The following is a 13,287-nucleotide window of genomic DNA, read 5'->3' on the forward strand; positions in this document are numbered from 1 at the left end:
AGAAATGTGGAATGAATTCAGAACATATTCGTTTTTAACAGCGTTCGATTCGGTAATTCGGTTTTAAGTTTGATCTTTTTAATGAATAATTCGACTCTTTTACAGATTCGAATCTGGCGGTTCTCGAATCGAACCGACTCAGTGAACCATAAACTGAGCGAGGACCAGGCACAACGTAAGTTAATTTAATAATCGAATAACAAACATGTAACAAATAAAAATACAGTTTATCAAACCTTAATAGTAATAATTTTGTTTTAAATAAGTAGCTTAAACAGAAAAAAGTTAAAAATAAATAAAATTCAGTATTGTGCAATGAGCTAAATCATGGCAAGTACACGTATTTTATTATTATTTTAGTATTTTATATTTATACGTGAATAAACATTAATACTTAATCGAAAAAACAACACAGTAAACAACGATACGTGCTTACGTAAGGCTTTAATGGAACGTTTCGAGAATATACGACGCTGAGGCGGAAGTACGTCGTTATTTTATTATATTTTATTTTATTTTACTTTAATTTATTTTATTGTATTATAACCGTTTCATTTAAATAATCTATTATAATTTATATATTATATTGAAATAAACAATTCTCCTCATTTAATGAGTAATTAGTAGTCGTCACGTCATCAATCAACAGGTGGCTGAACTGGCGTTCCTCACAGCGGCGTTTTATTTACTTCCTCTATGTCACATTTAAGCTTCAATAGTTATAATGAAGCGCTTGAGTCTGTGTTTTTGTTGTTCTTTGTACTTGCTTGCCATACCCTACGTAGCCAAAGTTTACACTTATGGGACCGGGGCTCATCTAGAATATAGCAATGTCGTATCCACGGAGCAGAAAGTCCGTGACATGCAACCCGTGCCAGGCGCGGTCAGGCCGTGGACAGGAGACAGTGAGTTTATGAAGAAGAGCCCTCCGGTTATGCGACCATATCATGTGTTCCCAATGTTCCAACATGTTCCAGTTCCTCTCGCTGACAAGGAGCTGTTCAGACCGGTCTCCGGGAGAAGACACTTACCAAACCGTTTGACTAGCCTTCTAGTTCCTCAAATGAACCCTCAGCTAATCCAAGTGTCTCCAGTGCGCAATGCTCGTGGTGTGGAGGTGTGGTGTGGTTACAGTAAGATCTCAGTGCGCATGAATAAGAATCTGCTGGGCTTTAGAGGTTCACAGTCTTTATTTCATCTGGGAACATGTCCTGTCTCTCGGTCTGACGAGAACTTCCTGTATTTTCATTACGACCTCAATGACTGCGACAGTTCTTTAACGGTAAGTAATGCAAAATAAACCCATACCTAAATGTGCATGTCAGAGATTTAAAATAATAAATAAAAAAAACAATTTATGCAAAATATTTAGTTGACACCAACTTTGTTTCAACCCACTATATTGTCAGATGTGTAAACATGAAGCAAAGCACGTGATTCTTGACCATCGTTTAGAAAGCAAAGGGAAATCGTAATGTAGTATTTTTATTTTTTAACTTTGATTTTTTTCTGTCATATTTGATATGTAAGGCTTTTTGGCTCCTTGAGGGAAAAACAGCTCACTTTTATTTAGAGGCCCAAACTGAGCAAAATATGCAATTATATGTTATTTATGTGGTCAAAAAGATTGATGAAATGCTGACGGCTTGTAACAGGGTAACAGATTACTTGCATAAAATGCATATACAAAGCAGTTGTCTCTCTATATCTCCTAATAATATATCATAGTAATATAGGTATTTAAATGCTTACTTACATAATCAAACCTCTGTGATTATTTTTTTGTGGCTAAACATACAGTATAATGCAATGCAATGCAATACAGTGTACAAATAAACATTCCCCAAAAGCTTGATTTGTCATATTTTACCAAAACAAGAGGGATCGTACAAAATGCATGGTATTTTTTTTTATTTAGTACTGGCCTGAATAAGATATTTCACATAAAAGATATTTACATATAGTCCAAAAGAGAAAATGGTTACATTTATAAAAATTACCCTGTTTAAAAGTTAACATACACTTGATCTTTAATGCTGTGTTGTTACCTGAATGATCCACAGCTGTGTTTTGTTTTTTTTTTGGGTGGTAGGTGATCATGAGTACCTTGTTTGTCCTGAACAGTGCCTGCTGTTCTTCAGAAAAATCCTTCAGGTCCCACAAATTCTTTGGTTTTTCAGCATTTTTGTGTATTTGAACCCTTTTCAACAATGACTGTATGATTTTGAGATCCATATTTTCACACTGAGGACAACTGAGGGACTCATATGCAACTGTTACAGAAGGTTCAAACTCTCACTGATGCTTCAGAAGGAAAAACAATGCATTAAGAGCCAGGGGGTGAAAACTTTTGAACAGAATGAAGATGTGTACATTTTTCTTAGTTTGCCCAAATTTCATATTTTTTTTTTCATTTAGTACTGCCCTTCAGAAGCTACAGCAGATACTTACATGTTTCTTAGAAGACAAAATAAGTTAAATTTACCATGATCTTCAAATTCAAAAGTTTTCACCCCCCAGCTCTTAATGCATTATGTTGAGAGGGTGCTCGCTGCAGAGCCAGATGGGAGGAGCTGGAGCTCCAGCTCCCCCTTTGCTGGAGGTAATGGGTGGAGATAGACACCTAACCACACCCTAACCCTACCCCTTACCCTATCCTAAACCTAACTCCACCCATTAGTTCACACAGAGGTGGAGCTGGACATCCAGAGAGGGGGAGCTGGAGGCCATTCGGCTCTGCAGTGAGCAGTACTTGATTATGTTTCCTACTAAAGCATCAGTAGGCATTTGAACCTTCTGTAATAGTTGCGTATGAGTCCCTCAGTTGTCCTCAGTGTGAAAAGATGGATCTCAGAATCATACAGTCATTGTTGGAAAGGCTTCAGATACACAAAAATGCTGAAAAACCAGTCTGTGGGACCTGAAGGACTTCTCTGAAACACAGCAGGCAGTTTAACTGTTCAGGACAAACAAGCGACTCACGAACAACTATCACTAAACAAAAAACACAGCTGTGGATCATTCAGGTACCAACACTGTATTAAGAATCAAGTGTATGCAAACTTTTGAACAGGGTCATTTTTATAAATTCAACTATTATTTGCTCTTGTGGACTACATGTCGTATTCAGGTCAGTACTAAATACAAAATAACAAGCATTTTTTTTATGATCCCTCTTCATTTTGGTAAAATAAACAACATTTTGCAGATTCTGAAAGGTGTATGTAAACTTTTGACCTTAACTGTATATTCTTACATTTACTTCATAAAAAATCAGTTACAAAGATGTCACAGCAGAAAGACACATGTACCACAACCTAAATGCTTTTAGAGTTTTACATTAGACTTTATAGGGGTCATTCATTTTGATAATCCAAATTATAGGATTTATTGTCTATTATCAGCCATATTAGTCACTGAAAGCTTACCAAACTGACTTTTAATGTGTTCATTATGATTTTACCTACCATATAACATTTGATGATCCTCAGATGATGAAAGGCCAGATCATGTATTCCAACACGGTGCACTACACACCAGCAGAGCCTCCAGGGACAGTCATCCGAGCTGTGCCCCTTACGTTAAACATCCAGTGCCTATACAATAGGTAAATCATCAATCTGAAGAGGGTTCAGGACTGCCAGGAAATAAAATGCACCTCATCCATTTTTTTTTTTTTTTTTTTTTTTTTTTTTTTTTTTATAATTTCTAGATTTCATTATTCCTACAAAATGGGCTTCCTGCCTGTGGCGAGGGAGCGCGTGTTTCATAAGACTTTTGAACGCAGGGCCAAGTTTAGTCTTTCGGTGTGTAATGGTAAGCTTTTCCTTTGCCTTTCCTTCTGTATACTTTCCTGTTTTGTTTGACTTCTCATATGGTGTTGGTGCCCATTGATCTACTAAATTGTGTGTGAACTCCAGAACGCTGGGAAAGACTTGAGGGAAATGGGAGTTTTGTGCTTGGGGAGCCCATGTATTTTGAAGTCAGTGCTGCTTTTACATCCAAGGACGAAAGGATTTTTGTTGACTCCTGCTATGCAACAGCATCAAGAGACCCAAAGTCTATTCCACAACACAATGTAATTCGTAATTATGGGTAAGCTTTTTGCTGCACTTTGCTGTTATGTAACACTTTTGGAGGGTAGAAAGAACAAGTATGAATGCCTAACTGTGCAATTTTAGGTGTATGGAGGACAGCAGAAGACAAGGAAGTCTCTCACGCTTTCTCCAAAGACAGTCGAACATTATAAGGTTTTCAGTCGATGCCTTTTTACTCCCCCAAGTTACTGGCATGGTAATGTTTTCGTTCTTAAATGTGTCAATATATAGAGGAGACTGGGGCAAGTTGTCACATTTAACACACTGACCTGCAGTGGCGCATGTTGTCACACTAAATGGAGTAATTTGTTATAAAGAAATTATAGAAATTAATACTTTCGTTTAGCAAGGATGCTTCAAATTGATCAAAAGTGATGATAAAGACACAAGATTTCAGATAAATGCTGTTCTTCTGAACTTTGTATTCATCAAAGAAACCTGAAAAAAAATCTACTCAACTGTTTTTAACATAATAATAATAATAAATGTTTTTTGCAGTAAATCATAATATTTGATTGATTAGACATGATTGATCATGTGACTGGAGTAATGATGCTAAAAATTCAGCTTTGAAATCACAGGAATAATTTACATTTTAAAATATCTTCATATAGAAAACAGTTATTTTAAATAGTAAAAATATTTCAATATTTTACTGTTTTTGCTGTACTTTGGATCAAATAAATGCAGGCTTGGTAAGACTTTAAAAAAAACATTAAAAATCTTACTGTTCAAAAACTTCTGAGTGGTAGTGTATTAGACTATTTAATAGCATTTTCAGCAATAAAAGTGAAATCTGTTTTTAAAAATGGATGAAACTTAAAAAATTGAAAACAGTAACATGAAATTATCAAACCACTGCTTTGGCTAACAGAAATTGTTTTTAATGTGTAGAAATTAGAGCATTTAAAATCTGTGACAGCGTGTCCCATTTAATATGTAGGTATGTTTCTATATTTATATATATGAATGTGTGTTGATTGCATATTTCCTCATTTTTACAGCACTTTTATCTACATTGCACAATATCGGTTCACAGTGATACTACAAGTGCCACAGCAAAGTCATGTACCTATAATAATGTAGAGAGAAGGTGAGTAATATACTGTGCAACAGACAACATACTGTGCAAATTTAGTGAGGCTGCATTAACTTAAGCTTATCCTGTACCAACAGGTGGGAGGAACTCTACACTGATGCATCTGTTTGTGCTTGTTGTGATTCCACGTGTGAAATTGAATCAACTTGTGAGTAGAAAACATCAGACTATCAAATGAAAACACTACGTCACACATCAGTTTTTTGTTCTTGCTTCCATAACAGCTTCAATGCCCCATGAGACACAATCTATAACAAGCAAACCCTGGATTTTAGACAACAACGAACAGTCCTTTATAAAATTTAAGAAAGGACGGATCAATGTTCAGGAGGACACAGAGGAGGTGAAGTTCAAGAGCGCAGAAGAAATCAATGAAGAGGAAGATGATGATTACAATGTAGAGATTGTGACTAATACAGAAGAACTAATAGAAGCAAAACAGAAGAATAAAAAGATGCCCATGAATGATTTAGATGAGGATGTAGAAGTAATTGTTGGGACTGTGGAAACAACTGCTACAGAGTTAAAAAATGAAAAGGGTGATCAATCTGGAAAAGTAAAGCTTGTTGGGGAGAAGATGAACAAGGTTGTAAAGATTGGAGAGGATGCTGGGAGACAAAAGAGCAATATTACAACTGATATTGTTGAACAACCTAAAGTTCAGTTGATAGAAGAGCTTCTGGAAGATGTTCATGATGACCATGCATCCAGCAAGAGTGGAGCAAATGAAATGATTCATATTACCATAGAAGAACTGTCCGAAGATAAAATACAGCGTTTTGAGAAGAACATGCATGTACAAAGTACAATACCATCACCAATGATGATGGATGAAGAGATATTTTTAAATGCCAAACATGAACCAAAGGAGTGGAATCAAGATGAACATTAACGTAACCAAATGTGGGAGAAATAAAGGACTGACTTGGAGGTCATTTCAGGGTCTCCAAGCAAGGTATGATAATTTAATTCATTTATTATGAATTTAGCTGCCACTTTATAATAGATCATTTATATTTACAAGTGTTTATTTCTGTTTTAGGCTCCTTGATTGACTTTTTTGGAGTTGCATCAGTGGAGCAAAAGATATTGGCATACTTTCTTATGGATTCAACTGAATTCAATGTATAAGAAGTCACTTTTTCTGTACTTGTATTGAAATTTATGCATTCATGCATTCTTCAAAGTTGACTGTAATGCCATCAGAATATAAAAACATTTTTGATTGATCATTAGTTTTTTTTTTTTCTGATGTCCTGTGACCTATTTAATGGCTCAATCAGATTTGATGATCATGCTGTAAGTCTGTTGCTGTTCACATTAGAGTAATATGCTTTCTAGGATATATAACCGTTTTGGTAACCTGTTATGCTGCCTTGTCAGATTCAGCAACCCTGCTGTATGTCTCCAGGTGTTCATATAAGACCAAAATGCTTTCTAGGTTTAAAAAATAAATAAATAAATAAATAAATAAATAAATAAATAAAAACAGAGATTAGACATCCCCAGAGTGAATAAATGGCTATCATTAAAGGAATATTTCACCCAAAAATGAAAATTTTCATTAATTGCTCACCGTCATGTCTTTCCAAACCTGTAAGACTACTGTCCATCTTTGAAACACAAATTCAGATATTTTTAATGAAATCTGAGAGCTTTCTGACCCTGCATAGACGTCAACGCAACAAACACATTCAACCCCATAAACAACAAAAAGGCACCATTTGCACAAACTTACTGAACGGCTACATTTAGTCACCAGGGAAAAATAATCAATGTATTATGTAATGTAATATGTATGTTTTTTCCCTCCTTTTTCCTCCCGTAAGAGTGGGCGTGGCCATTTTATGGGTCTGACTTCTGGTCTCATCCACGTCCAGCTATTTTTAGCTGTATAAAATAGCTCATTTTGCTGTTTGATATTACAAATTAGTGTTTCTTACCATATTTTTTAACATATGTTAATTATGAGCACACTGGTTTGCATTGCAAACAGTTTTACCATTTACTGCATGTTGTTATTTCCGTTGTGGCCAATGAACCGGAAGTTCCACCCAAAGGCTTACTTTCGCGTTGAAGAAAAAGGTGGACAAGATGAAAAAGCTTTGCTTTTATTGTTTATGTATGTTTGCTTATGTCTGTATTATTGTTGTTTAAAAAAATTGTCACCGATTTCCGTTAGGAATCACGTGATGACGTCAAATGCACTGACTCTGTTTTGAGAACTGCTCGAAAGAATCGATTCGTGAAAATGAATCGGTCTTCTAACCGGCGACAGGTGCGTTAATTGCCTGTTTCAGCTCTGTGAAATATGTCAAGGTTACTAACACTGTTTGAGTGAGATACAATTGGTACAATTTCTTTGATGTTGTTTAAAGATATGAAGCTTTATTTCCCGGTAATATTTACTTTACTTCTTTTGTTCTCCACATATGTGTACGCGTTTCGAGCTCCGTCAAAGCAAACGAGCAATTCGACCTCAGAACTGGATATGAAATTTGGAGAAGATTTCGACGGATCTGCTGTCAAGAGTCTCGGCTCGCCATATTTACAACTTCCCGTTTTCCAGCATTCTAGAATCCCACTTTTGGACAAAAAGCAGTTCTCTCCGATGCTTGGATCAGGCCGCGAACAACTGCCCGAAGAGACGAAAAGAGTCCTCATCCCGCGCACCACAGTAACGTTACCTGCGGGCTCCCGCCGCCGCGGTCGATCACACGGAGTAAACGTCGTTTGTCAAATGAAGAAAATGATCGTTAAAGTTCACAAACACATTTTAGGCACCGACGGCGTTCAGTCCGAGTTAAAACTGGGAACGTGTGACATCAGTAAGACAACAAAACACTATCATGTGTTTGTTTACGACATGGACCAGTGTGGTAGTCAGAGAAAGGTGTGTTAGCTAATATTTTTTTTGTTTAGTTTCCACCTTTCTCCTCCTAACTAGAAGAATAACTAAGTGCAGTGAACTGTATTAAAATTATATTATAACAAATGTCAGTCTGGAATAATGAGGAGCATAACGCACTACGTTAACATGATCTAACTCTTATATATCTGTTACAGCTAAACATGAAAAAAAAATACAGTAATAGTTTTTGAACAGTAAGATTTTTTTTTTTTTAAAGTCTCTAATGCTCACCAAACCTGCATTTATTTGATCCAAAGTACAGCAAAAACAGTAACATTTTTTAATTTGAAATAACTGCTTTCTATCTGAATATATTTTAAAATGTAATTTTTATTTCTCTGATCAAACCTACATTTTCAGCATCATTACTCCTGTCTTCAATGTCACATGATCCATCAGAAATCATTCTAATATGCTGATTTGCTGTTAAAGAAATGTGTATGATTAATATTATTATCAAAATTTAAAACAGTTGGGAAAGAAATTAATGCTTTTATTTAGCAAGGGTGCTTTGAATTGGTCAAAAGTGATAAAGACATTTATGATGTTGCAAAAGATTGCGATTTCAGATAAATGCTGTTCTTATGAACTCTCTATTCACCAAAGAAACATGAAAAAACTCTACTCAGCTGTTCAACATAATAATAACTAATAATATATTTTAAGCAGCAAATCAGAATATTAGAATCATTTCTGAAGGATCATGTGACTGGAGTAATGATGCTTTGAAAATCCCAGAAATAAATTGCATTCTAAAATCAGTTAAAATAGAAAACAGTTGTTTTAAATGGTACAAATATTTCAAAATGTTATTGTTTTTGCTGTAATTTGTATCACATAAATGCAGGCTTGGTGAGCAGAAGAGGCTTCTTTAAAAAACATAAAAAAACCTTACTGTTCAATAACTTTTGACTAGTAGTGTATATAACTTACAAAAACATGATCTGAAAAAATCGTCTAAAAATAAAATAGGAAGCAGACTCCTGATAGGGCAAAGATTTAAAAATTAATTTTGTTTAGCTCAACTCAGGGCTTCACTTGATAAACTTTGCTGTGAACTTTGTCTTTCTGAATGCAGTTAATAAACAATAGAGTAACATATTCGAACCTACTGCACTACTCTCCAGTGACGGACCTGGGGCCAATCCGCCGTGCCATGCCTTTCACGCTTCCTGTGGAGTGTCACTTTAACAGGTAAATCTATTTTTAGCCTGTGTGTCTGTGAATCACTGATTTACTTTAACAGTCTAACACCTATTTTTTGTCTTCCCAGATATCATTACTCATACAAAATTGGTTACATACCACAAGTCCTATATCAGAGCCACTTCAAACCCTTAAGAACTGTGGACAGCGTTGTACTCACTCCCCGTGACGGTAAACAAGGTTTGACTAATGAAATTAGTACTCCATTGTATTTCAGTCAATGAATCATCACCATCCTGTCTTTTAGAGCTGTGGAGAAGGTTATTGCCCACCGAAGAGTATACCATTGGTCACCCCATGTACTTTCAGGCAGACGGACCTCCTCTTGCTGAGAACGAAAGGCTGTTTGTGGATTCCTGCTATGTGACGATCAGCAGTTCGCATTTGTCCATGCCCCGATTTACAGTAATTGAAAACCACGGGTAATACTTTAGCCCTTATTATGCCTAATGTATCATTTTTGATAGGCCTTGAAGTTATCAGCATAATCAAAACTTGGATGAAAAACCTGTTCAACCTGCTCAACAATCTGCTACATTTCTTCTCTTGTGCAATTGATAGTTTTTACTTTTTTTGGCAAGTGTGTTTTTGTAGAAACATCCAGCTTCGTGTTTACATGTACGCTCTCTTTATTTCAGGTGCATGATTGATAGCAAGAGTAGTAGGTGGTCCAAGTTCATCCAAAGTGGACGAAGAAATGTTGTGCGGTTCTCCCTGGATGCATTTCTGTTTCAAGGGATGCTGGGAGAGGTGAAATAAACTGAAATGGCATGCAATTTCTGAAAGGTTTTCAAAGCTTTCACCAATGACAGGGTCTGGCGTATGATTTTTAATGAAAGTTTTGTTGTTTATTTTATTCTCAGCATCTTTACATGCATTGTGAGATATCTGTCGGAAGTTTAAATCCAACGGCAAGTGCAAAGTCCTGCACTTACAACCAGTCAACAAAACGGTATAGTGAGTTTTGGTTGTACTGTAATTAGAGTTATTTTCAAAACTGAATTAGTACTAATTTGGATCTTTTTTAGATGGGAAGAGTTATTCGGTTCAAATGCTGTGTGCCTCTGTTGTGACTCCACGTGTGTGTCTTCTGACCTGACTGGTGAGAAATGTCAAGTGATTTTAGGACAATTTAGGATTGCATGTTTTTTCATAGCACTGCATTGAAAGTAAATGCAATAATGCCTAAGATGTCAAGAAATTCTTGCCACATTGTGGAAGTTTTATAAGATTTTAGTGAACCTGTCCTCTGACTTCAGAATCTCAAGCCCTTTTGTTTTTACAAATCTATTTACAGTGTCCAGTAAAGTCATCACCAGTGAGCCCTGGATCATGGAGTCTGATTTGGAAATTGTTGAGGAAGAGCAAACAACTCCATTCGTGACAGAGGAAGTGGGAACAGGCTTTGTTGAAGTAATAACCACACCGACAGCTGAGATTGGACCACGTCATTTTGTTCCAGACCCAGCTGTAGTAGAGGAAGTCAACAAATTTGTGGAGCCACGCAGAATATTTGAGGAGGTATTTGGATTGGGCTAAACAAAGAGAACTTAATAAAGACATTCTGAGTTTTCACAATTGAATTGCACTTGATTTGTTAATAAATACCTGACACACACTTTTGCAATTTCCATGCTTTTTCTCTATGTTCACAGGGTATCGGCAGGATTTTTAAGCTTAAATTTAAGGGGTTCACTTCCAGAATAAAAATTGATCATTTTCTCAGCCCCTTGTCATCCAAGATGTTCACCTCTTTCTTTCTTCAGTCGAAAAGAAATTATTGGTTTTTGAGAAAAACATTCCAGGGTTTTTCTCCAAATAGTGGGCTTCAATGGAAGCCAACAGGTTGAATGTCCAAGTTGCAGTTTCAATGCAGCTCCGAAGGGCTCTACACCATCCCAGCTGTGAAAAAAATAAGTATCTTATCTAGTGAAACGAAAGTGTACACTACCGTTCAAAAGTTTGGGGTCAGTACATTTTTTTTTTTTTTTTTTTTTTTTTTTTTTTTTTTTTTTTTTTTTAAAGAAATTAATACTTTTATTCACCAAGGATGTATTAAGTTAATAATTAAAAGTTTATTAAAAGTTAATAATAAATAATTTACATTGTTATAAAATATTTATATTTTGAATAAACACTGTACTTTTTAAATTTGTTATTCATGAAAGAATCCTGAAAAAAAAAAAATCACAGGTTCCAAAAAATATTTGGCAGCACAACTGTTGATATTATCCAACATTGATCATTCTAATAATAAATCCGCATATTAGAATGATTTCTGAAGGATCATGTGACACTTAAGACTGGAGTAACAGCTGATAAAAATTCAGCTTTTCATCACAGGAATAAATTCTATTTTAAAGTATGTTAAAATAAAAAACATTATTTTATATTGTAAAAACATTTTGCAATATTACAGTTTTTTTTTTTTTTATATTTTTAATCAAATAAATGCAGCCTTGATGAGCATAAGAGACTTCTTTAAAGACTATTACAAGTCTTACTGACCCCAAACTTTTGAACGGTAGTGTATATACTTTTTAAACCTCAAATTCTCATCTTGCACCTGTGTGACTTCACACATTATGTAATGAAGTTGGAAAGGTCACACATGATGAAGGTGAAAGTACCAACCCAGTGTTTACAAAGAGAATGTGCAAATAAAGTCAAACGCGCTTTACAGTAAAAAGGTAAAACAACAATTTTGGACTATTTTGAAGGTGGAGGAGAAAATAAGACTTTTTCACCATACTCTGCCTTTTTGAACTGGAGTACACAGGCGAAGAACTAACCATGTGTGATCTTTCCAGTGTGCTTATGTAATGCACAAAGTTGTGGACATGCATCACAGCGCTAGTGCATGACATCAGGGTGAGTAAATTATCAAGAAACTTTTATTCTGGAAGTGAACTAATCCTTTAAGACTTTTTAGGACCTTTTTAATGTCAGTAGTAACATATTAAACTGTAGAATGACCGTGAAAAGCACAATTTACAGTTCAGATACATTTTATAAAATTATAAACTTCACCTTTTAGTCTTAAAACCATTTTTAAGAAAATAGATGTCAAAATTATCAATGATTATATTAAAGCAATTATTCTGAATCACTTATTATATTAAATAAGTTTTATAAATTAATTAAAATAAATATATTTTTATGTCTTAATTGTTTAGATTTTTATAATGCATTATCTTTTTCTCAATCCAACAATTTACATTCCCCACTCTGTTTGCAGCATAAAAACATTATATATAAGATATTTTAAGGACCCATGGAAAACCAGTTTAAGCGTTTTATGGAGTTTAATAGCCTATCACTAAAAAGCGGTGTGAGATAATTGACCGTTCGCAAACGGGCTTGATTGACATGCGATCTGACCAATCATAGCACAAAATCTGCCATTCTGTCTGACAAATAAATCAGGCAGGAGAGTAAATAAACTTTGGTGGACTTAAACTTGAAACATTGTGTGTATTGACGTCTTTCTGCGGTTTAAATAAAATACGTTCTGATGTTCATGGGTTTTTTTTTCATGCTTTACGTAAAAAAGAAAAGAGGATCAGTCGTGTCATTGATCTAATAAGGCAATACACTGATCTGTCATGACGCATTAAAGAGCCACAAAAGTATATTTATTGATTGAATTTTTTAAAAAATGACAACATTTTAAAGCTGACACCTTGTTTCATATAAGAAGTAACCTTCTCTGTCTTGTCTGTTGGCGTGTTGTCAGTTTCCTTTTTGCTTTGCGATATAATTTTTTTTTTTTTTTTTTTTTTTTTTTTTTTTTTTTTCACTGCATGAGAACATGATGTGTAGTGTGAGAGCAGCATTGTTTGTCGGACATAGTGAGGAGGGCAGACCCAGATAGCACATGTACGTCTGCAAGATGTCTGTCAAAGATCACTTGATCTGGAAATCATCTGCTAAGTACAAACATCTGACTGATGTCTGTAAGATGTCAGTTTTAC

The 13,287-nt window shown here is 35.1% G+C and overlaps 2 protein-coding genes across 5 annotated transcripts; both read left to right on the forward strand.

The window, feature by feature from the left end:
* The first annotated feature begins 577 nt into the window (after positions 1 to 577).
* On the forward strand, positions 578 to 6,426 carry zp3d.1 (zona pellucida glycoprotein 3d tandem duplicate 1). Its single transcript, XM_051130588.1, has 9 exons — positions 578 to 1,282; positions 3,492 to 3,607; positions 3,713 to 3,816; positions 3,921 to 4,095; positions 4,182 to 4,293; positions 5,102 to 5,190; positions 5,274 to 5,344; positions 5,421 to 6,151; positions 6,239 to 6,426. The coding sequence occupies exons 1-8, from the start codon at positions 725 to 727 to the stop codon at positions 6,086 to 6,088; spliced, it is 1,893 nt and encodes a 630-aa protein (XP_050986545.1). The 5' UTR covers positions 578 to 724; the 3' UTR covers positions 6,089 to 6,151; positions 6,239 to 6,426.
* A 1,005-nt stretch (positions 6,427 to 7,431) lies between these two features.
* On the forward strand, positions 7,432 to 10,891 carry zp3d.2 (zona pellucida glycoprotein 3d tandem duplicate 2). Of its 4 annotated transcripts, none has more exons than XM_051131792.1 (9): positions 7,432 to 7,474; positions 7,647 to 8,089; positions 9,186 to 9,301; positions 9,381 to 9,484; positions 9,561 to 9,735; positions 9,952 to 10,063; positions 10,177 to 10,265; positions 10,342 to 10,415; positions 10,611 to 10,891. In XM_051131792.1, exons 2-9 carry the CDS (start codon positions 7,688 to 7,690, stop codon positions 10,850 to 10,852), a joined length of 1,314 nt encoding a protein of 437 aa, XP_050987749.1. In that variant the 5' UTR covers positions 7,432 to 7,474; positions 7,647 to 7,687; the 3' UTR covers positions 10,853 to 10,891. The 4 variants fall into 4 exon arrangements, with proteins under 4 accessions (XP_050987749.1, XP_050987751.1, XP_050987748.1 ...); XM_051131794.1 differs by having other exon boundaries at positions 7,433 to 7,474; positions 7,766 to 8,089; XM_051131793.1 differs by lacking the exon at positions 7,432 to 7,474 and adding an exon at positions 7,529 to 7,547.
* The last annotated feature ends 2,396 nt before the right edge of the window (positions 10,892 to 13,287 follow it).

This window comes from Labeo rohita, chromosome 16 (genome assembly GCF_022985175.1).
Source record: "Labeo rohita strain BAU-BD-2019 chromosome 16, IGBB_LRoh.1.0, whole genome shotgun sequence".
In the NCBI taxonomy this organism is placed as follows: domain Eukaryota; kingdom Metazoa; phylum Chordata; class Actinopteri; order Cypriniformes; family Cyprinidae; genus Labeo; species Labeo rohita.

Excerpts from the sequence above, each read along its gene's own strand:
- zp3d.1 (XM_051130588.1), top strand. The coding sequence starts at position 725 with ATGAAGCGCTTGAGTCTGTGTTTTTGTTGTTCTTTGTACTTGCTTGCC. Across the intron at positions 1,283-3,491 it reads ACTGCGACAGTTCTTTAACG|ATGATGAAAGGCCAGATCAT; the intron begins GTAAGTAATGCA and ends GATGATCCTCAG. Across the intron at positions 3,817-3,920 it reads TAGTCTTTCGGTGTGTAATG|AACGCTGGGAAAGACTTGAG; the intron begins GTAAGCTTTTCC and ends TGTGAACTCCAG.
- zp3d.2 (XM_051131791.1), top strand. The coding sequence starts at position 7,562 with ATGTTGTTTAAAGATATGAAGCTTTATTTCCCGGTAATATTTACTTTA. Across the intron at positions 9,736-9,951 it reads ACAGTAATTGAAAACCACGG|GTGCATGATTGATAGCAAGA; the intron begins GTAATACTTTAG and ends TCTTTATTTCAG. Across the intron at positions 10,064-10,176 it reads TTCAAGGGATGCTGGGAGAG|CATCTTTACATGCATTGTGA; the intron begins GTGAAATAAACT and ends TTTTATTCTCAG.